A 24,603-nucleotide genomic window follows, 5' to 3' on the forward strand; every position below is an offset into this window, starting at 1 on the left:
ATTAGCTCGACTTTCTCTCGTGCTAAGCAACCCTCTGTTTTTAAAATACAGTGACTTTTTCTGCAGCCTTGGTATTGCCGATTTCATCTATTTGTCGTAAAACTTGCTTGAATAAACGTGCTGTAAGCAAGTACACCTCTTGCACCATGAAAACCCTTTCAAGGGTGTGCTACACTTGAGTCCTGTTTGCAGTGCCAAATGTTCGGCTGCATTCAGCATAACTATGAGGAAATGGCACGATCCCCAGCATTATCACTATGATCACGTGGAACCTCAGCAACCTGTCCACAGCTTATACTGCTTCATTTTTATACCCGTAATTTTGAATGCTTTTGCATCTGGAATTTTTTAATGATCTGCCCATCGCACAAGTAAGCCTACTTCTTTTTGAGGTATTTAGCAGCAAAAACAAATTTCAAGTTTGTGCTTGCTGCTACTTTACTCGCACTAAAATTGCACAACCAGATCACGCTTTCCTGTCGAGACCAGATCACAAAACACACTACATCAGGGGTTCTCAAGCATGTTCGTTCCAAGGAACCCTGCTAAGCTCCATGAAGCGCCAAGGAACGCCCCCCCCCCCCCCCAATTTAACCGAAGTAAACTGTCCTAATTAATCGAACGTCGAATTATCCAGGGTACCAAGAAAACAATAAATGAATGCTTACTACGTCAACACACTTTTATTTACTGAATGAATTAGCAAATCTTGTTTCTATTTTGCACAAGAGCAGTGGCAGCACCCGCCACGGTGGCTCAGTTAGCTAAGGTGTTGTGCGGCTGAGCACGAGGTCACGGGATCAAATCCCGGCCACGGCGGCCGCATTTCGATGGAGGTGAAATGCAAAAACTCCCGTGTGCTTGCGTTGTAGTGCACGTTAAAGAACCCCAGGTGGTCAAAATTAATCCGGAGCCCTCCACTACGGCATGCCTTATAATCAGAACTGGTTTTGGCACGTACAACCCTAGAGAGAAGAAGAGCAGTGCGGAAGTTGAAATTCTCTTCATCTCACGACTGATCAGAGCTAGCAGCTAGCCTCTCGACATCCTTCACAGGGCGGCCGTGGCGCGGGTCTTCACCTGAGGCACGCTTTTCAATACCGCGCGCACATGCCGATTATTTTTTCGCTAGTGAGCTGGTCGCCAACAAATTGTCCGCCCATCGCGATGTAGCCGGTGCTCTTCATCTTCAACAACTTTGCACTGAGTCAAAGCGAAACTACTGCTTGCCGCAACCGCTGCGGACAAAACCACGGCCATTATCGATGCGATCATGGATGGCAACCTTGTGTTTCAGAAGGCAGGCAGCCGACGCATGCACCAAGTCAAAACAAAACTACCATTTGCTGCAACAAGTGCGCACGAAACCGCGGTCGCTATCGACGCGGCCATGGATGGTGACTACTACAGTGTATTAGAAAGCCTTCTAGTACACTGTACGGCTACGCAGTTGTGAAGGCACGCAGCCTACGCGCGCACCTAGTCAAAACGAAACTACTGTTCGCCGCAACCACTGCGGACGAAACTGTGGTGGCTATCGACGCGATCGCCTACGCACTTATGAAGGCACGCAGCTAGCCGCCAACGTAGCGTTACGCGCGGCGATTAACGCAAAAATAAAGGCTTTGAGGGCACAATTAGGCACGAAGAGTTCCAGTGTTGCTGTCAGTCACGTATCGCGTACAATTGCCGTTGTGGGGATGCGCGACTCTCGCGCGTCTCCTGTAATCCGGCTTCACTGCGTAGCTAGGCCCGGCAGCGGTCGTGGTGGTTGCGGCGCATTGCGGGAGATGGCGCGAGTGTCGCGATACTAACGCCACCGAACAGCGGGGTGATTTGGGAGAAAAAGGTCGGAGGCGCTCTCTCTTTGGATTGGGATCGGCGGCCAACACGCACGAACGCTTCGCGCGACCGTCGCGCGAGGCTAAGAGCGGGACACCGGTATGGACGAACACGGATCGTTCGAGCGCGCCACCGTTCGCGTGACCGTACACGTGAACGACTAGGCGATGGTGTCATAGCATGGCGCGAACGTATTCGCTCGCTATTGGGTCGCGGTGAGTCGGACTTCCTTGATTTGTCGCGCGCCCGTGTGAATGTTCAATTGGTAGTAATTCGGCTAGTGTGCATTAGTGTATGAAAGGCGCAATAAATGCCCTTTGATTGTTTGCACTACTGTGTTGTCGTTCCTTTGTCCCAAGAGCCTGTGTGAGACCCCACATCTGGCTGCCCAACGTGGACCTCTTGGGGCATCGGACGATAATTTTAACAGCTTTGCTCGGTTTGAGATGTTTCAACCGAAGCGTAGTCCTAGCGTGGATTTTGATCGCTAGTGTCGGCGGTGAGCTTTCTTGAGCGAGGCGACGGTTGCTGTAGCGTGTTTGAACTTTTCAACATGCTAAGCCTTTTCGCGAGTGTTTTGAAGTACACTCGTCGGTACGAGAGCCACGTGGTCTGCATCCTGGGAGAGCGAGGCCTAGCGCCCGCGGAGCATTGGCAAGCCTGAAGCGAGTCAGTACGGAAGCCTCGTGGGTGGTCCGAATTTCTTATTTAAATAGCTTCTTCCATCTCTTTCACTTTGGAAGTCGCGGCTCAGGGAGCCGGGTGGCCGCAGGCCACGGGTGCCGCTACGGGCTGACTGGTATTGCGGCCTGGCACCGGGCGCTCTGACACCGTCTGGGACGGTGGGCGCCGTCAAATCGGATGCTGTGTGCACCGAGTGGGGTAGGACCACCTCACAGAGCTAACGTCTCCTCGCGGCTGCCTGTTCTTGTGGCCATTTTGGGTGATGTTTTTTTGGGGGGGGATGCCGGTTGTTGTCATTGTAGCGACGCATTAGGCCTAAGGCTTTACAAAGCCGCCTGTCGCACGTTGAAGGACACAATCTGGCGGACCGTGGTGTTGAGGTGTCGCACTTTGCTTCCCTCATTCTAGTTAGCCTCGCACGAATTGAAATTACTCGTTCGACTCAAGAAAGCAAGCTTTGTTCACGTGAACTTAGCATCTGGAATGCCGTCCGAAATTTCGCTAGCCGAATTGAACATCGTACCACGTGGGCGATGCGTATGCCGAATTCCTCTCCCTTGCACTACTTTAGTGTTTGTCGAGTGCGTTGAATGTACACAGCGTGAGCGGAGTCACCCCTTGTTTGCTGTCACCTGCACATCGTCAGCACTACTGCCCCGGACTACAATCGAGCTACCCCAGGCTTTGGAGATGCCTGTGGTCAATTCGGCGCAGCGACTTCGGCGGCCGCCAATGTCCGGCTCGCAACCCTCGGCAGCTGGGAAAAGAGCCGGCAGTCACCAACGGCTACTGCAGCTCTCGTCAGCAGGGCGCGAGCGACGCTTGCTCGTGCCGACTTCTGCGTCGCCGTTTCCGGAGTCCTGTGCTGGAGTCATGCCATCAAATCTGCAGAGCTGGTGCTGTGACCAACGGACGCCAGCGGTGTACCCCAGAGACCATGTCGGCGCGCACGTTGTGGATAACGCGTGGACATTTACTCGGCGGCGCCACTGTCACATGTACTAACTTTTGTTCGCGACGAGCGGGTTGATAGGCCTTGTGACATGTTTTGCCGGCGTATGTGTAGTGATTTAAGGTTGGGGGGATGTGGGGATGCGCGACTCTCGCGCGTCCCCTGATGTTGTTTTCCCCGCATGTCTCCTGTAGTCCGACTTCTCTGCGTGGATAAGCCCGGCGGTGGTTGCGGCGCGTTGCGAGAGATGGCGCTAGTGTCGCAATGCTAACGCCACCGAACGGCGGGGTCACTTGGGAGAAAAAGGTCGGAAGCGCTCTCTCTTTGGATTGGGATCGGCGGCCAACACGCACGAACGCTTCACGCGACCGTCGCGCGAGGCTAAGAGCGGGACACCGGTATGGACGAACACGGATCGTTCGAGCGCGCCACCGTTCGCGTGACCGTACACGTGAACGACTAGGCGATGGTGTCATAGCATGAGTCGGACTTCCTCGATTTGTCGCGCGCCCGTGTGAATGTTCAATTGGTAGTAATTCGGCTAGTGTGCATTAGTGTATGAAAGGCGCAATAAATGCCCTTTGATTGTTTGCACTACTGTGTTGTCGTTCCTTTGTCCCAAGAGCCCGTGCGAGACCCCACACCGTTGAGGACCATAGCGATGTGGACTGCGCCGCTTCGTTTTTAGACGCTAGCGCCGTTTTTGCTCTCTTGCGGCGCGCATTTGTGGTGCTCCGCGCATTAATTTTTTTATTCTTCCGAAGTATTCGTCAGTGCGCACGCTATCAGCACCTACCCTATCTACAAACGGGAGAAATGCGCATGGTGGTAAGTTACGGCCTCTGAGATTCAAGTGCGAAGGCTTAGGCGCACTGCCAATGGCTGTCCGTTTTTGGAGGTTGGGTGGCTACAAGCTGCTTGCAGATTTATTGCGCAGTTTGCGCGTTGCCGTTACGCACTGTGATGTGCTTTTTGACACTCGGGCATGGGTAATAGAGGTTCTGTGGATCGAGCACACCTTTTATTCGCCGTTTTAGCCACTTATTTGGCAAGCGCGGGACCACGGAAAATTTATCAGTGGCTACCGGAACCCCGAGCAGGGGCATGCGGAACCCACTTTGAGAACCCATGCACTACATCAACGTTTGCCTAGCTCTGTACAAGTCTTTCGTGTTGCCAATGGTGGTACAGCCAGATCATGTCTTTGCAAAAAGCTCATCTGACCAAAGGAAAGGTGCAAACAGCCCAAAAATTATTTATGTATCTCCTTTACTAACCAGACAAGCAAGGATTACAAGATCATTGAGATTCGTACGTTATAACATTATAATTATTTTTTGTAGTCCTCTCCCACCATCAAGCCACGCCCTTATGACTAGGATAGAAGCTTGATATGGTTGGTTCAACATTATGGATTGCAAAGCAGGGCAAAAGACATGAACGAAAGGAATGTGCCCATGTGCATCTTGCCTATCATCCATGTCTTTTGCACTGCATTGACATCCTTAACGCTTTCCCTACCATGGGGAAAATAGGTGTTTTTTGTAGGTTACAGCAGATTTTTTATTTTATTTTTTTGAAGGAACTTCTGCACTCAATATTTTACGTAATACATAAACAAAAAGCAGAATGAATGCAGTGTTCCAGCATAAAAGTTTTATTAACGAGATATATGTAATAAAAAAAGAAATAAATTGCCAAAATTAAGATTGTGGGAAAAAATTGAACAAAGTTTGTAAAGACACGCTTGTATCTACTAAGAAAAAAATCTAACGATAATTATGAGATATACAAAATGTATTGCCATCAAATAGTCACTATCTACGAAAAAATAAAAATTATCATTGAACAGGTATTCCGCTACAAAAATTTAACTGCAAGCACCACAGTTGGGCGTGCCGTGCTGTGGCCGCCGATGCTCCGGGCTGGTTTGCGTCAGCGTCATTTTCAGACTCAAAGCCTAACGAAAAGTCAAAGTCATCCGCCTCGCTGCTGCTCGATCCATCGATAAGGTCAGTTGCAGACGCAGCGCAATCGCGAGATCTGCAATCTTCTGAAGCGCATGTACTGCTTCCGGAAACGGACATTTTTGCATTCTGCTTTGACGATTGCAAAACTTTGGAGCGCGTTTAAAGATCACCGCCTGGCGGGAAAAAGCCAACTGCTTAGAAAACAAAAATCTAGTTGTCCTCCTTCACGTCCGATTGTGCAGTGTCTCCATTAGCGGCGCGGAAGGTCTCGAAAGCGGCGTTTCAAACCATCGAAAGCGGGCTCAAGATGCCGCATGGGCACAGTACGGAAAGAGTTAATGCTCTTATGGCTCCCGCCAGAGGAACGGTGCAAGTCATAACACAGAGATGCAGGGTCGTGACCCCAGTGAGGCACTCACAACAGAGTCACTGCCCTAGACTTGCCTGTCCTCAATCAAATTTCTGCTAGCCAGACAACTTGAAACACCCTCCTTTTCATTTAGCTGCCATATTTTGGCTACACAGAGGTACAGTGAAAGCTCGTTAATTCGCACCTCATTAATTCGAACTTTCGGGTTAATTCGAACTGATGGTCATGGTCCGGCCACAATATATAGGCGTCTATGGGTTAACCAACTCGTTAGTTCACGCGCGCATCGGCTCCTCTATCGATAATTCGAACTGCGCGCCGCTGCGTGGTGGTATTTTATACTGCCGCCGCAAGCTTTCAAGGCTCAACGATAGATGGTGCAAGCGCAGCGGCGTCACTGTCGTCATTGCGCTCGCTCTTCGCATCGTGTGATGGTTCGTGCCGGACGTGTCTGCGTAGTCTCTGTGTCCTTTGTGTGCCGCACATTCAGTCGCTAGGCCTCGTGTACGTCAGAGCTACGAAGTCGTTCGGTGCCGTGTCGCTACGATGTGACGCTGCTCACGGCCTTGCAAATGTTGGTGCGGGCCTGGGATCAGGTCACGGCAACAACTGTTGCCAATTGCTTCCGCCACAGTGGCTTTTGTGTGACCAATAGCTTGCGAGCCCGACGAGCGCGAGGCCGTGGTCATTCCTGCCGGATTGCGGGATGCGCTGAAGGACGTGACCTTCGACGACTACGTCGATGCAGATCCCTGTGCAGCGGTCTGCGGCACAATCACCGACGATGATATCATCGCGCAGGTGACTGGTGGAGAAGCGCCCGTCGTCGATGTAGGTGCAGATGACGAAGAAGATGATGCACCCACGCGGCCCTCAGCTTTGGAACTAATGGAGGCTATGCGTGTCGCGCGTCTATTCTTCAGCTTCGAGGAAGACGCAGAGGATGCTTTCTGCCATGTTCGCGCGTTGGAAAACAAGGCTATGGCGATCGCATTCAAAGAAGAGAAACAGACAGTGATCACGGATTATTTTCGCAAGTAAATATTTTGAGTGATTTTCCAACAACCCCGGTCTCAATTCCTGCTGTTTTTTCAATGAATTTCGTTAGTTCGAATTTCGGTTTAATTCGAACTCATTGGGCGTCCCCGCAAAATTCGAATTAACGAGCTTTTACTGTATAACTCAAAAACACTCAAGGCCAAAGAATGAGTGTTGTTTGAACAAGACCAACGCATCATACACTACTGCCAGCGACCTACATCCAGCAGCACTAACTGCAATGTGATGATGACACGCCTCGTTGAGGTGCAGCGCTCAAAATAAAGCACAGCCTCATTTATACATTCCTGGTTTGCACAATTACCCAGTTTACATTATCTGTGCAGATACGCATTCTGAAGTGGTATTCTCGGTCGATAACCTCCGGGGTCACCTTCAGCACATTCAGGAATCACATTTAGCAACTACGTTCAAAGATGACTTTCAGGTATCGCATTTCAAGATAAACTTCAGAAATCGCATTCGGGTATCATTTTCGGGGATCTGCCCAGATGCCTGAACATCTACACAAAACAGCACTGCTCAGCACTGTGCAATGAACTCTGTTGCTTTTAGGACCCAACGCATCTTGTGCCAAATCACATGAATTCTCACAAAACGTAACAATATTGATAGCATCCTCGATACTGACTGACCAAGAATATTCCCAGATTATGCCCAGAATGTTGACAAGAATAAGCCCAGATCATTTCTGAGGATCACTGGGATCAGGATTATTTGCTACTTCAGGAGATATATTTTTTCCTCGCATTTGCGTCGCCTAAAGGTGAACACACATACTAGCAGAAGTGAGGCCTCGGGACTCACCTGGTCGGACACAAAGTCCCCAAACTTGTCCAGAGCGAGGACACAGAGCAATCGCAGAGACAGGTCTTCCAGGAACAGCTGGTTGGAGGTTTCCATCTGCACAGAGGGGTCAGGTAAATCAGCAAGCGGAAAACAATCTGAATCACATTCCTCCAGGGTTTACAGGACAGGTCAGCCAAGTACCGTACTTTCCGGTGTATAAGACGCATTTTTTTTTCTGAATTTTTCGTGTGCGTCTTATAGAACGGTGCGTGACTTATCTACGTTTTTTTTTTTTTTTCTGGGAAAACCGCCGTCAAAATCGGATTCGATGTTATGGTCACGCGAAGCGTGCTGGTTGACGTAATTGCTACGTGTTCTGTGCGCGCTATTGAGGTGCCGGGCTCTTCTCGTGATCGAGCTCCCGAGCGCCGTGCGAGAAGGACGGAGCAGCAACACAAGCAGCAGCAGGCCAACCGGGAATCGGCCGACCCCAAATTCGACGCATCTGCAGATTGCTGTCAAGATACGGCGCGCGCCGCTGCGCGAACTACGCGGTTGTTACCAGAGTACAAACCGCGCCTCCCCCCCTCCCTCCCGTGCTGCCTTCTCGCTTTCCTCCCTTGTGCGCGATTCGGCTTACCATCGGACGCTTTCACTCGCACATACAGCGCATGGCGCACGAGGACGATGTTATCGCCCTTTATCGCCCATGGACTTTGTACGGAACATCGCGGCAACCACGACAGCAGAAATGCGCCTGGAGCGGAAATATATGGCACCCATACGCTTGGGCGTCACCCGCCCTGCGTTCACGAAAAGAAACGTCACGATTTTTTTTTTTTAATCGCTTAGTGAACAAAGAGGTGCGACTTATACACCGGTGCGACTTATATACGTTTTTTTCCGGAAAAGCTGACAGTTTGAGGAGGCTGCGTTTTATACAAAGGTGCGACTTATAGACCGGAAAATACAGTATGTGGATACACTCACACACACTTACTCACCAATACCACAACCTACTCCTGAATTCCATAGACGTTCCTGCTCCATCACAGCTGTTCTAGTTTACCCCGTTTTTCCACTGGGGGCAGGACGCGTGAGCGACATGGTGCTAGTTAGAACCTGTTCACTGTTACCCACTTCCGCGGTTTGTTTCAGCACTCGTGCCATGGTTTCAGCAGGAACAAAGCGCTTTTGTTGTGTCATCATCATCATCACCATCAGCTTATATTTATGTCCACTGCAGGATGAAGGCCTGCAGTGGACATAAATATAGGCGCCAAACCCTTAAAGGTTATATGGACGGCAGCGCTCTTGGCACTGTGCAAAGATAGTAAGCTTGACACAGTGCCAGAAACACTTGCCGGGGATGTGTTCGGTGCCGAGTCATGCAAAATTTCCCGAAAGTGAAACTATCGCCAAAAGTGATCACCTGAGAATACCACTCAAGGAACCCAGGAATACCACCCTCCTCCTCAGATGACAATGATGAGTGAAGAGAACTCGTTTTCAAATTGTCATTTCTTGAATAAAGGTACCACGTTTTTTTTTTATCTCGCACTATATTCACGGCCTTATTATTTTTTTAATTCGTGAGGCTGGAAGGTTGACCCTCAGGTTACAATTGCGGTCATACTACATTCGAGTAAATATGGTACTAGCACAGATGTGCAGTTCAGGGCAAGACAGTGTCATAACATTTTAAACTACTCTACAATTTTTATATTCAACATCACATGCACACTGCCATATAGCACCACACAGTGTGCTGTTGAAATAATTTAATAATACGAAATAGAAAGTCTAAACTAAAAATCTCAGACTGTCGTGCCCTCAAACACATCTCGGGGATTACAATAAAACAAGCAGGATAAAAATCCGTCCAGTCGTTATAATGCTATGCTTTCTGCCGTCAAGATGGCAGACACAAAAAAACAGTATTGAGAAAATGGGCCTCAAAGTTTTGGAAGCAGTTGACCCGTACTAAATTATGTCAGGACTATAATACTACTTGCTGTCTTTGTCAGTAAACAAACTTTTGGGCCTGTTTCTCATTTGGCGAAGTTTGGGCGTCTCTTTAATTCCCCACAGATGCCTTTGAGCAGCGCTTAGGCGTGCAAGAGCACCCGGCTGTATGTCAACATAGAACATGTTGAATGGTTGCATAATTTTTTTTTTTTTTTTTTTGTCCAGACCCGAAGCGTCTCCGCAGGCAGCCTAAATAGTGTGGTATTGGTTTGGCGAAGCTTCGCGGTCATCTCTGGTAGCTACTTACGTCGAAGCATTAATTTTCAGATGCAAAAAAACCACACCCACTACAAAACTGACGCCGCACTCTGTGGTCCTGCCACATCAACGTCGGTTTCACACAAGCTATGCCGCAGATGCTGTTGCATGCTGTTTGCTTTTTTAAGAGCTCCCCACTGCCGGTGCTTTTCATGACAGCGTCATCCCACCGCGGGTGACACTATCAGCCGTGGGGCTGGAGTGGATGCAAAAGCGTGGCTGGCTTCGCTTCATCCCGCCAATGTGCAGATATTGTCGGCACTGCATAAAACCGTATCTTTCTTCACTGACTATCAATTTCAACAAAATGAAGTTCTTTGTAATTCAAATTTGCTTTCTTCAATTGCCCGATAATTTGTAAAATGTTGTGGCCAATTTCCGTGTAAGAAAAGTCGATTGGCGACTGCACTTATTGGCATAAAATGTCAAACTTTCATACAATGAAATTTTTATATAAAGTAAATTGCCGATTTCATCAACATCATTATATCAATGTTTAACTGTATTAATTGTTTCCATGAACCATAGACCAGTAGAATAAGTTGCCAGCAGACGTGGTTGGCCGCAAGACTGTCAATTCATCTTGTGATGCTTTGTACCCTCTGGAACGATGCCAAGAATGGTGCTGCAGGTAATATTAAATAAAATTCGTCGGCCCTTCCACTCCGTGAAGACGGTTAACCAGCGAAGCTGAAATGCGCGGCCCCGGTGTTTATCACTGGGTTAATTCCAACGGTTCATTAAAGTATTTCTCAATTATAAGGTTACACACACGTTCCGCTGCGACGGAGATCGACGTCATTGAGGGTATATGTCCCCAGCCCGCTGTTGCCGCTTATGTTCGATGTCTCAAGTTTGCTCGGCAGCGTGGTTCAAATTGCTTCAAAATTAAATCTGTCCGTTACGTAACACAATGAATGGCTCATACCCTCTTAAGCAATGGCTCATACCCACGTAAATGCAGCCTCCCGATTATAACAGACAAGAAGTGAAATTCTACGCTGGAATGATTAGCGGCAACGCAGCCAGCTGTGGAAGCAGACGACGACGCTCGAGCCAATGCTGATGATGATAGTTCTCTGTACACCGGCAATTTCGCTTAGACACATCATCATCATCAGCAGCCTATATTAATGTCCACTGCCGCACGAAGGCCTCTCCCTGTGATCTCCAATTACCCCTGTCATGCGCTAGCTGATACCAACTTGCGCCTGCAAATTTCTTGACTTCATCAACCCACCTAGTTTTCTGCCATCCTCGACTGCGCTTCCCTTCTCTTGGTATCCAATCTAACTCTAATAGTCCACCGGTTATCCATCCTACGCATTACATGGCCTGCCCAGCTCCATTTATTCCGCTTAAATGTTAACCAGAATATCGGCTATCCCCATTTGTTCTCTGATCCACACCGCTCTCTTCCCGTCTCTTAACGTTAGCCTAACATTTTTCGTTCCATCGCTTGTTGTGCGGTCCTTAGCTTGTTCTCGAGCTTTTTATTAAAGCTTCGCTTTCATTTTTTAAAGAACGCTTAACCTTGCACTCGGCTGGGCAACGCTTGAAACAGCGAAGCTGGGCGATCATAGCGCAGCATTTTCCGCAAGTGCGCGCGAACTTTTCGTCTTATTACTCATGATGATGATAATTTATTTTCGCACGTCTCGGACTTATGGCCGTGACTGCGCGTTGCATAGTGCAGCTTGCAACGCTGACACCGCATTGCAATGCCGACAACGCATTCCAGCAGACCCGCTCCGTGAATGCGTCTCTCTCTCTCGCTCTCACAGCGAGCAAAACCTCTTCACCTCGCAGAGCACGAGCGTGCGAACGCGCCAGCTGTGGACGAAGACGACGACGCTCGAACGCAATCATATGGTTCGCATAAATGCCTCCTCTGCAAGCATGGCTATATAGCCTAGTGGTTACAACAGTCGCCTTGGGACCGGGGGTACGCGAGTTCAAATCCTGCCTCAGCAAGAAAGCTTATTTTCTTTTATTTCTTCATATTTTTTTCATACGAACCACAAATTTACGGCTGGCTTAAACAGCTTCGCTGTTAAAAGTGAGCCGCACTGTACATGCTGCTTGCAGGACACAACCAGTAACACTGCACAAACATAGAACAGCATTTTTGTGTCACGTACTGACCTTTTTATGGATTCTACATATGGCAGCACTTAATAAAGAACAATCTGTGATTGCTAGGATCTGTGACTGCTGTGACTGCCCCTGCAGCCATCTTCACGCTGTTGTAGAGCACACTGCCGATAAGCCGTTGCATGTAGCTATGCCTATGGCAAATTGTTGCCCCAATGCCAGCAGCTTGGCCTAATTAGGACACGCACAGATGGCCAGGAAGAAAGAAACAAAGAGGGCACCTGTGCAGCGGGTGTGCTGAAGGAGCGTCCTCCTCCGCGGCCGTGCAGCCGGACCACCTCGCGCAGTGCCGTGGCCGCACCGTGCCTGATTTCCCAGGCGGCGCTGAACAGGTCCTGGCAGAGGGCCTCCACAAAGGCCTCCAGGGGCCACTCGCCCGAACACTGCTGCAGCAGACACACCACTGTCGAGTCAGCTCAACAGAGACACAACTAAAGTAGGGCCGTGCAAACCCTTTGTGCTTGTATATATTGAGGAGCACTGCCTTACAGCATAGTAAAAAAAAAGGAAAAAATAAGCATGAATTAGGGGTGTGCAAATATCAAAACTTTCAAATACGAATTGAATACAAGTACATAGCTTCGCATATTGAATAATGGATTGCACACGCTAAGGTTCAGCTGTGTGCCATTGTATATTATGTAAGATTGTTTCAACGCTGTATGCGTCGACTCAGGTTTCCTTACTTGATGTGCGTTGTAGAATCAGCACATCGTTATTTCTTTTTAGGGGCGAAGCTCCTTATAGCGGCACCCGTTCCGTCCCCGTCGTAGTAGTAGTAGTATTGTGTAACCAGTCTGAGAAAAATGAGAAAAAAATTCCGAAGTTGTGTCCGTAGCGCGGAATCGAACCAGGGACCCCTCGCTTCCGAGCGCGCGGCATTAGCCCACTACGCCAAGAAGCGGACATGGACAAACGCACCACGATGGCTATAAATACCCAACATTAACGAAAGGCCGCGTTTCTAGCGCGTTTCTAACGCGTTTGTGCTAGCGCGTTACGGTCCGTGTAAGAAGCTGGTGTAAGACGCTGTGGCCTCTCCACCTTACCTTCAACGCGTTTCGAACGCGCTGCCCAAAGCGGTGGCAAGTCAAGTTCAAGTCGAGGAGCGTTTATGAATACGGGGGGTATACTCTCTCAGCAGTCATGTGATGGCGTCGGCAAACGCGGTGCACGTTCCGGCATGTGTAAATGGCTGCGTAAGACGCTGTGGCCGCTCCCCCTTACTAGAGAGTACTGCACGTTTCTAACGCGTTTGTGCTAGCGTCCCCTTAAGCGGGAGATCCGATGATTCCCTCCGGAGCTTCGCCCACTCATCATCATTCACCTCGTGGATCTGCTGTCATTTTTTTATATTTGGCCAGCAATGTAACAGCAAGTCACAACCAGTGGCGCGGTAGAATCGTGCACATACGGCACTTGCCTCTTCCCAGAGGTTCTCGCCCACACTGCCATCGGATGGTGCCTCTTCCTTGATGGCCGTAGAGTTGGCAGCACCTCCTCCGCAGACCCTCTTCGACAGGCAGGGCCCATCCTTGACGAGACTCGCACGTCGCTTGGGGCCACGGAACAGGCCCGGCGAGGGACACGGCAGCGGGGGAGCGGGGATGTGGCCAATCACCGACCCCACCATGCTGGAGGGCATCGGGTGCGGTGGCAATGATGTCACCGGGCTAGGAGGAACGCCACATTCTGGATAATATCCCTGCAAGTATTTGTTAACCGATGAATTTGTGAACACATATATTCGTAACTTAACCAGCAGCATTTATGTCCTGCAGTGGACATAAATATAGGCTGATGATGATCATGAAGGGCAAGGACAGAAACGAACAACACAACACTAGCATCAACCTTCGCTTGAAGATTGATGCTTGATCTTCATTTAGATATTGAATTGTGAAGCAGACTCATCCGATAACATCCGTAAAGTAAGTTACAAGTATAAAAAGACATGAACACCCGAAGAAAAAGAAAAGACACTGACGCATAGACTGCTTTCCAAGACGCAGAACACACCTTTCTTCAGGAATTCACTTTGTCACAGCACACAGTTTTGCATGACAGCATTGTTTGCCGCCAGTTACCGAAGCCAGCATGTCACATTTGCTGACACATTGTTGCAATGTTCCGGTCGATTGGTGCAACGCGCCGGTCACTTGTTGCAACGTACAAGCTGGCTGCACGGCTAAATTTACGTGACCGCCACATTCAAACGCACCGTAAGAGGCAGGAACATTACAGATAGGTAACACATAAAGGAGAGCATAATACATAGAAGTCAATGGTATTTAGGTCAGGACAGCAAAAACAAGACGTAGCAGCCAGGAAAACGCAGCAGCATGGAATGTATCAACGGGGTTCCACTATTAGGAATCTTTCCTGCCAAAAATAAATTTATTTTTTCTTGATTTTCCTTATGTTTTGATGATACACATTCTGGGTGTTATTAATATTTCACGCGACCCCGTGAAATTGGTATCCCCGAGATTTTACTGTATTGTGTGTTCCACAACAGCGACCGGTTTTTTAAAGTCAGTTTTGCCATAATACATCTCTGTTATGCAGTAAAGCCTACAAACAGCACGAAGGCTGTTAAGGTATCGTGTCCAACTGCACCGCACAGGCAATTTGCAGCCCAATTTCCTTTAAAAAAAAAAGGTACGTGTTAGCATCAGATAAATAACGTAATCAGACATTGCGAGCTACGGTTATTGCTTGAAAATCTTCCTAGGGCAGGCCAAAAATACGCATTTTTAACGGGACAGGACGTTTGTTCAACGCATTTACTGTCCCCTACATTGCCACTAAACTGTCACTGAACGGGTCACTATCGGGGTCATCATAGGGGCCAGGTGCATGCGTGCTGACTGGTCACGTTTGAATTATCTGGGGAAGACCAATTATACGTTCGAAATAACTCATGTTTGCGCCCACAGAAATGCATAGGCGCCAGCCCGGACGTTCGGCCTAGATCGAATTAACCGAAAAATCAAATTAACTGGAGTCAAATTAAGGAAAGTCTACTGTACTGTGTGTTGCAGAATAGGCGGCGTCCAAAAGATGGCAGCATGATGCACCACCTTCAAGCTCCCGGCAAATTGTCTATCTCGCGCGAGAGTTTCACTTTTGGATTTGACAACTGTATGACGGCTTGGCAAAATAATGTGTGTGGCTGCAAAATGCACGAGCTCACGCAGCACAAGACGGATGTTTTATATACCTTGGAATAAGGAGCAACGGATATTATGGGTTGTTGCTATCCGTTGGCTAGAGAAGGCTCTGCTCCAAACATTCTGAGCGGTAAAACATTAACTGTAATCATTTTGCATGACAGCGTTTTGCTGTTCAGAATTGTTCTCTTGTTGCAGAGGAACCGAGCTGCAATAGTAACAATGTCGACTACCGTATTTACACGATTGTAGGTCGACCCATTTTTTCAAATTTGGCAATCCAATGTTGGGGGTTTCGACTTAGAATCGAAACCGAACCGTGTACCGCTAGTAACGGCAAGAGAAACGAGAAATCAGGGGTGCTACGGCGTGGTTACAACTTTGCACCTACGTTTTTATGGTTACGGTAGAAGCGTAGCGTAATAATTTACTGTATTGCATACATTTTGATTGCGCGCACCACGAGCGCACGGCTCTTGTGGGAGCATCGATCATGGAAGAGCCGCCGTTTAGGGGGTATTGGTGGATGGCGGAAGAGCCACCGTTTGGGGGGCATTGGTAGCTGGCGGAAGAGCCGCCGTTAGGGGGGTATTGGTAGTTGGCGGAAGAGCCGTCGTTTGGGGGGTATTAGTAGTTGGCGGAAGAGCTTTTCTTTGAGATACGATTGTTTTCGATGGCCGTGTGCATCTGTCATTTCTTCTGTAGTGCTGAATCGTCGCGCCTGTCATGAGTGCCAAGAACTTTCAGCGCTCGTTCTCAGCAGCGTTCAAACGGGCTGCTATCCTCCATGTTGAGGAAACTAACAACTGCGCAGCGGGACGCAAGTCTGGAGTCAGTGAACGTGTGTTGCGGCAGTGGCGGCTTCAGCGCGAGAAAATTTGGCCTCTCTGGCTAATGTGTGCGGGTGGGTCCTCTCTGCGTGGGGGGCTGTACCGCGCGATGTCGTGGTGCAGTCGTTCACAAAGTGTGGACTCGCACTTGATGACGACGTGCTGTGGGACCGCAGCAGCTATGACTGCAGCAGTACCAGTGAGGTCAACTCTAGTGACGATGAGTAGTCTTAGCAACCCCATCAATAAATTTCCCTTGTGTGAAATGCACTCGCGTGGTTTTTCTCCCCCCCCCCCCCCAATTTCTTTTTGAGACATGCAATTTTGGGGGGGTCGACCTACATTCGAGTCGACTTACAATCGTGTAAATACGGTATGTGCTGCAGCTGATTTCGGGCACAACGATGGCAGCACAGCCTGGTTTTTTCGCATTCTTTTAAAAGGTTCGTCTGGCTGCAAACAGATTTTCGAAGTTGCGATCGCGTCGCTATGCTATAAATATGATTTTCTCCTGTTCCTGTAGTGACAACAATTACTCTCACGTGGCGTGGTCACAGTCTTGCGGCCAAGACCTTTAACGGACTTAGTTGAGTACAACAGTGCTCACAAATACAATGTGTACAGAAGACACTACAATAATGAACTATATTTCATTCACTTATCTTCCCCCCCCTGCCCCCCCCCAATAGTATTGAACCTACATATTGCTCGGCTTACGCACAGCAATGCCGAAGCTGCCTGCAGCTGGCCGTCAGGCAATCCAAGCAGGCGCTGCTGCTTATGGGTTTAGACACCACCTATTATACCGAGCACATGCCTGGCATTTTAGTTTTTTATCCTTGCAAACTGCAGTGTAAGTCTTGTTAAAAATTCTCAGCCAACAGTGAACTCTGATTACCAAAGTTTACTCTGTTGCAGTGAATAGCATCAACAGCACATACTGCCACATGCCTGTTTTACTTTGTGCTGGCATTCACCTTCAGTGGATTATTGCTGTTGTTAAAGTCTCTAGGCGTAAGATGTGCTAACAGCATCTGAAATTTCTCGAACATTGTCTTCAATGCTATAGCAAAGGAAGCATGTTTGATCAGACTATGCACACACTGCAAATACTGCTGTACCTTCTGAACGTATATGGGCATCAGCAATTACTGTGGAGTGTGCACACCTATAAACAATGTGAGCACATGTGCTTAGATTTGAAAACTCAAAACTGCGCTCGCCACTGCCGTCCCAATTTTCGTGTTGCTCAACTTCCTGGGCAAAAGCTTTCTCAATTAAATGTTTGTGGGGGCGCTAGACTCTCTCACGTCCCCTGATGTTGTTTTCCCCGCATGGCTCTTGCGTCTCCTGAAACCCGGCCACCCTACATCGTATGTGCAGCGTTGCTGGTAGCACAAATGTACGAGATGGCACGTGATCCACTGCTAACGCTACCCGACAACAGGGATACTCGGGCAAGCAAGTAAGTAGCCTCCCCTTTTTAGTTACTGGAACTCGGCACACGCAGACAGACCAGGAATGCACTAGACAGGAGGCTCCGCAAGATTGTTTCGTGGATGCCTTCTCATTTGCTCATTCGCGAGACTTCACCTGCAAACCACTTTGGCGTTGATGTATGGCATGGGGCAAATATAATCTCTCTATATGCTTGCACGGTGAGTCAGACTTCCCTGATTCGTCAGCGCCCACCAACATGTTTCCATTTCTTGTAATTTGGCAAGCTTGCTCATTTTATAAAATGTGCGATAAATGCCCTCTTGTTTCACTGTGTTGTTGTTCTTTTGTCCCAAGGGCACGCATGAGATCCCACAAGTTACATTGTTAATTAACACTTATGGTAGTCTTCATTTCTCACCATTACTGCAATGTGACAATACTGATTGTTGTACTCAAATTTCGATGGTTGTCCTTGGCTCGCATAGTTTTTCACTAACACTGACAAAAACTTGGCAATGGCCTCACCGATGTGGTGTTACACTCCAGCTTGACATATGGTGGGGACGCAGCATTGGTGCCATCCGGTGTCGTCCCTATCCGCAGCCCCGCTCCTCCGCTGCTGCAGTTGAGGCTGAGATCCTCAGCAGAGAAGAGCTCGGAGGTGTCGAGGCCAATGTGCTCGGCCATCTCGAGGCCCAAACGCCGGTTGAGCAGGCGTCGCTGCTGCAGCAACACTTCCTTGGAGTGCGAGCCGCCTGCCAAGGAGGGCGGCACACATAACTGGGTTACAGGACCAAACACAATGCTCGAGCAGCATTCTGAATTAAACAGGCAACTTAGAGCTGACTGCTATTTCTTTCTTCAAATACATGTGAAACATACAAATGCTCTCATTACATTCAAACACTGCAGCAATTTTAAAGACATTTGTTGCAGTTAAGGGAGAAAACAAAATTCTATCAAGTGTAGAAAGCGGAGTTCTCATTTGGGGACGCAAATTTCTTACAAGCGTAACTGAAAATCCGCAAATATAAAAAAAAAACACAAGATTGAAGCATAGAGTTAACAAATCTGCAACTGTGCAACAAAAAGACACATCATATTTTGTGGGGATGTGTGTCTCTCATGCGCCCCCTAATGTTGCTTTCCCCGCATGGCTCCCGTCTCCTGTAATCCGGTTTCGCCGCGTGGCTTTACGGCGGCAAAGGTCAGTGTGGTTGCGGCGTATTGCGAGAGATGGCGCGAGTATCGCACTGATAATGGCACCTAATTGCAGCAATGCTTGGCCTCAAAAGGAAGAAGGCGGTGCCTCTTAGACGTGGGATCGGTGAGCGATGCGGATGTTCCGCGGGTGTGCTGATCCACGCTTCGAGAGACCGTCTCACGAGGCTAGGAGCAGGACACGGTAATGGACGAACTCGGATCATTCAAACGCGCCACCTTTCGTGTGACCATACACGTGAACGACTAGGCATTGGTGTCTAGCATGCAGGCGAACATATTGCTCGCTATCCAGTCGCAGTGAATTGGACTTCCTCGATTTGTCGCGTGCCCATGTGAGTGTTCTATGGGTAGTAATTCGGCTAGCATGCATTAGTGTATGAAAGATGCAATAAATTCCCTTTTGATTGTTTGCACTACTGTGTTCCTTTGTCCCAAGAGTACGTCTGGAGACCCGACACCGTATATATTTAGGTATATGTATATGCCACATTGCTATATGACATGCGGTATAAGCGGGTTACATTGCCACATGGGGAAACGGAAAACGGGGAAACGCGGGCAGTGTCGGCAGCAGCTCTGCGCGTTGCCTCGTTGGTGCTGCTACAATTTATTTCACTCTCTATCTCGCTCTCATTTTCTCTTTCCCTCTCCCAAGCATTGTGCGCGCCACGCACATGCTCTCCTTCCCTCTCCTTAACGTCCCATGTCAAGGCAACATGTGCACGGCACAGAGAGAAGGCGAGGCACACGCCGCTCCGCGAGGTGGTTGCTAGGCAACGCAGTGACGTCATAGCTCAGCGAGATTTTGCAACAGCAGACGCCACTTCTTACAGTTAGCTAGAACAGCTTCACTGTGAAAAAAAGTGCAAGAAAGAAAGCAGCAGACGACAAACAACACTTGCCTGCAAACATGTGCCTGCACTGCGTTATTCACCGTACACTGCTTTTCTGTTGAGCTTGCCTTTTTTTCCCGTAAAGAACACGTCAGCCAACTAAACAGTATCACACGTCTGCTTGGGCAGAGAAATGCTTTTGCTCAGCGTGGACAACCAAGCATTCGTCCAGCACACTTCTTCCCATGTCCTACCCATATTTGTTGCTGATTATATCACAATGCTTACGCTCTTCACGGAGGAGAGACCCACGCGGCACAGCTGAACCATCTGGGTGCACTCACCGAGAAGGTCGTCATCGAGGTCAAACTCCGAACCCTCGGATGCGAGGAGGTCACCGCCATGCTTCAGAACTTGGTGGAGGTCAAAGTTCTCAAAACGCATCCAGTGTGATGGAGACTTCGCATTCCCTGCTCCAGGCTTTGCAGGCTCGCCGTCTGCTGCGTGTACAACAAGTAGGACAAATTAATAAAGCACTCCAAATGAGGGCCATGAAATGCCTCTCAAAAAACGCTACGTGACTACCCTCTAAGACCCTTGTTTACCGGAAGCACTCTGGATACGAGGGCACAGGCTCGATTAAGCATGAGCAACAACAGATAACACTTGCATGTTAACAGAAGTGGCTACTCTTGGGCATGTTGGTAATATACAGTATAACCTTGTTGATACGAACCCGTTGTTTACCATTTCCTGGCACCAAGGTTCCCGATCAAGTACACAGAAAATGACCCGATGCCCAGTTTACCAGTAGATACTTTCCCGGAAAACATGATTTTTCGGCAACGACGCTCAGTACATCGACGAACTGCGATCGTACGATACGTTTTTCGGCCACTAGATCCTATGTAGACAAGAAAAAATGACTTGTCCCTCATCTGTGTCGCGCTACACATATGTAAAAAATGTAGCATGTTGTACTGCAGTGACCTTATCAGTGTTGTGTATGTGCGTGGACTGTTTGACAACTCTCGAGACATGTGAATGAAGAATGAAGAAACAGAAGAAGGCGAGCCAGGGACAGCTTGCGCTTTTGGCAGCGTTCAAAAAAAAACAAGGAACAAGAGAAAACGGAAGAAGTGAGGCGGGTGCCAAACGGGCAGAGGGGGCTCGAGACTTGAAAGACGCAGGACCAGTGCGCTGTTCCGGGAGCTCTTGCCACGGTACCTGAGGTGGTCGTGAGGACAACGCTCCTGCCTGTCGGTGCAGACGCGGAGTGGCGCATGGTGTGACGCCGTTTGGAGCAGGCCTGGCTGTTGCCTGCTCGTAGCTACCTGTTGGAGCAGCTTCAGGCTGTGTCCGGCTCGTGGCCTAACCGAGGCCTTTGCTCGAGGCCTAACCGAGGCCTCTGCTTTGAGGCCGCCTCTTGCTCGAGGTGGCACGTGAAGTTGTGGCGGTGGAGGCCACCCGCCAGACACTCGTTCGAGTGCTCTGGCCACGGTAATGCAGCCGTGGGCAGTCGCCTGCCTCATCTTATGACCAGTGCCGTCATCCTGCCTTGGCTCGCCTCCCACGAGGGTCGTCGTGCCTTGGCTTGCCTCCAACGGGAATAATCACGACAGCTCAGACAATCTACCGCCGATCGACGAGACCATCAGGACTGAAGCTGTAAGACGTACTCGCTTTTTTCCTTGAACGTTGCGCGTAGGACTTAGTGTAGACAAGCGTGTTTTATGAACCTTTGCTCTGTATTCTGTGTTTAGTACTTGTCTTGTTTCAGTTATGTTAGATAAATGTTCGTTTACATCCGTTCGTGCGTCTCTGACGTTCATTACCGCCTGACTGCACACAGACATACGTGGCGAACTATTCCATCACACATGTATACAGGATGCCGTAGCCAATGGAGCCTAGGTTTCAAACACTGTCAGTGCACACTATAGCGGGGCCAAAGTAAAAGCACATTGTAGGCCACTCTATAAATCAATTTACACTATTTTAGGAGCGAAGCTCCTTATAGCGGCACCCGTTCCGTCCCCGTCGTCGTAGTAGTAGTGTGTAACCAGTCTGAGAAAAATGAGAAAAAAATTCCGAAGTTGTGTCCGTAGCGCGGAATCGAACCAGGGACCCCTCGCTTCCGAGCGCACGGCGTTAGCCCACTACGCCACGAAGCGCACATAGACACACGCACCACGATGGCAATAAATACCCAACATTAACGAAAGGCCGCGTTTCTAGCGCGTTTCTAACGCTTTTGTGCTAGCGCGTTACGGCCCGTGTAAGAAGCTGGTGTAAGACGCTGTGGCCTCTCCGCCTTACCTTCAACGCGTTTCGAACACGCTACCCAAGGCGGTGGCAAGTCTAGTTCAAGTCGAGGAGCGTTTATGAATACGGGGGGTATACTCTCTCAGCAGTCATGTGATGGCGTCGGCAAACGCGGTGCACGTTCCGGCATGTGTAAATGGCTGCGTAAGATGCTGTGGCCGCTCCCCCTTACTAGAGAGTACTGCACGTTTCTAACGCGTTTGTGCTAGCGTCCCCTTAAGCGGGAGATCCGATGATTCCCTCCGGAGCTTCGCCCACTCATCATCATTCACCCCGTGGATATGCTGTGATTTTTTTTGTCTTATGTATGTACAACTCCATAATTATACAAAATTAAATAATCACTTTTGAAAGCATTAAATGTGGTGAAAAACTTCCACTGAGAAAGTTGGAGAGCATATAGGAATTGTCAGAAGAAAAAAGTTACTTTTATAAATACTGCAATGTGCATGCTCTCAGCATTTACAAACCGAAATGCAGTCAAAACACAAATCATAAGAAATCAAGCTTCACACATGCTTGCACATTTGTGATCCCAGGTCAGAGCCCCCAATCATCTGGGTAACGACAGTTCCACGATCGCAGCGCTCTCAGACAGACGATGAAATGGATGCAAAATGAGCCTCACCTTGTTCCTCCTTAGACAATCCTGGAGGGTCCCACTGAGGCACATGGGATATGATGGCCTCCACAGCTTGGCTTGCTGCTATGCGCGTGTCCCATGATGAACTGTGCAGGTACTTGCGGACCTGCATCAGAACATCACAGGGAGATGGATGTTAGGACTTGCTGATAAGACATCCACACACGATTAGAGTGCGTTAAACCCAAAGATGGACCAAAACGACACAACCGTAATACTTCAGGCACTTTGTGCATGTGTGTCCAGATGCACAGAACAGAAACACGATGAACCTACGAGCATAAGCAAAATAATTGCGCTGCTTTCTGTAGGCAGGCATGCATAAGAGCCTTCGCCTATACATGACCCTACTGCTATAACTTGCTTCCAACAGTAGCGGGTGTTGGGGCTAGTGGAATAGCAATGGCGAGAAGCAGCAATGCATAGTTTTAGGACACGGTACACAATGGGAAATGTTTGTTTTTCCGTTGCACTGCCTCCTAAAACTATGCAGGGACACCGATTTCAGCAGTAGCGACCGTCATCCCTTCACACCGTTTTTGCCTTCATACCTCTCTGCTTTTGTTTTTCTTTCGCTTCTGCTTCCAGCACAAATATTTCAATTTGAATTGAGTCTCCTTCATTTACATGCAATCCACATTGCCCATTCAGCTCATGTGTAGCATGCACATCGTAATATTTATAAAAGTAACTTTTTTTTCTTCCACACTTAACTGTAACTATTACCACACTACTTCTGGCATTACTACTAACTACATCTGACCTCAATGCTTGCAAATACTAAGGCCCAAGTGAATGGCTCCATGTATAGACCGCAAAAGTGACTCAAGCCTTCCCCCATATGTCAAAATGCCAATTCATGTTTGTATCCTGTATGAGTGCTGACCCATTTTCATGCTCCAATTTGTGCCCCACATGTCACAATACATGATCCTATAGTGGCTTCAAGGTGCACAGTAGAATTCCTCGGCAGAATGCATGTACGAGTGCCGACTCATTTTCATGTCTCAATTTGTGCCCCACGTGTCGCAATACACGATCCTATAGTGGCTTCAAGGTGCACAGTAGAATTCCTCGGCAGAATGCATGTACGAGTGCCGACTCATTTTCATGTCTCAATTTGTGCCCCACGTGTCACAATACACGATCCTATGGTGGCTTCAATGTGCACAGTAGAATTCCTCGGCAGAATGCATGTACGAGTGCCGACTCATTTTCATGTCTCAATTTGTGCCCCACGTCACAATACACGATCCTATAGTGGCTTCAAGGTGCACAGTAGAATTCCTCGGCAGAATGCATGTACGAGTGCCGACTCATTTTCATGTCTCAATTTGTGCCCCACGTGTCACAATACACGATCCTATGGTGGCTTCAATGTGCACAGTAGAATTCCTCGGCAGAATGCATGTACGAGTTCCGACTCATTTTCATGTCTCAATTTGTGCCCCACGTCACAATACACGATCCTATGGTGGCTTCAATGTGCACAGTAGAATTCCTCGGCAGAATGCATGTACGAGTGCCGACTCATTTTCATGTCTCAATTTGTGCCCCACGTGTCGCAATACACGATCCTATAGTGGCTTCAAGGTGCACAGTAGAATTCCTCGGCAGAATGCATGTACGAGTGCCGACTCATTTTCATGTCTCAATTTGTGCCCCACGTGTCACAATACACGATCCTATGGTGGCTTCAATGTGCACAGTAGAATTCCTCGGCAGAATGCATGTACGAGTGCCGACTCATTTTCATGTCTCAATTTGTGCCCCACGTCACAATACACGATCCTATGGTGGCTTCAATGTGCACAGTAGAATTCCTCGGCAGAATGCATGTACGAGTGCCGACTCATTTTCATGTCTCAATTTGTGCCCCACGTGTCACAATACACGATCCTATGGTGGCTTCAATGTGCACAGTAGAATTCCTCGGCAGAATGCATGTACGAGTGCCGACTCATTTTCAAGTCTCAATTTGTGCCCCACGTGTCACAATACACGATCCTATAGTGGCTTCAATGTGCAC

At 48.7% G+C, this 24,603-nt stretch overlaps 1 protein-coding gene across 1 annotated transcript in view; it reads right to left on the reverse strand.

The window, feature by feature from the left end:
• LOC119453900 (TATA-binding protein-associated factor 172-like) overlaps positions 1-24,603 on the reverse strand; it is a 195,623-nt gene that overhangs the window by 129,508 nt on the left and 41,512 nt on the right. The window contains exons 3-8 of the mRNA XM_049667068.1: positions 22,560-22,680; positions 19,951-20,106; positions 18,075-18,304; positions 13,530-13,811; positions 12,328-12,492; positions 7,685-7,780 (exon numbers count right to left, since the gene is read on the reverse strand). Coding sequence (XP_049523025.1) covers positions 7,685-7,780; positions 12,328-12,492; positions 13,530-13,811; positions 18,075-18,304; positions 19,951-20,106; positions 22,560-22,680 — 1,050 coding nt within the window. The remainder of the gene's footprint in view (positions 1-7,684; positions 7,781-12,327; positions 12,493-13,529; positions 13,812-18,074; positions 18,305-19,950; positions 20,107-22,559; positions 22,681-24,603) is intronic.

Source organism: Dermacentor silvarum, chromosome 5 (assembly GCF_013339745.2).
Source record: "Dermacentor silvarum isolate Dsil-2018 chromosome 5, BIME_Dsil_1.4, whole genome shotgun sequence".
NCBI classification, from domain to species: domain Eukaryota; kingdom Metazoa; phylum Arthropoda; class Arachnida; order Ixodida; family Ixodidae; genus Dermacentor; species Dermacentor silvarum.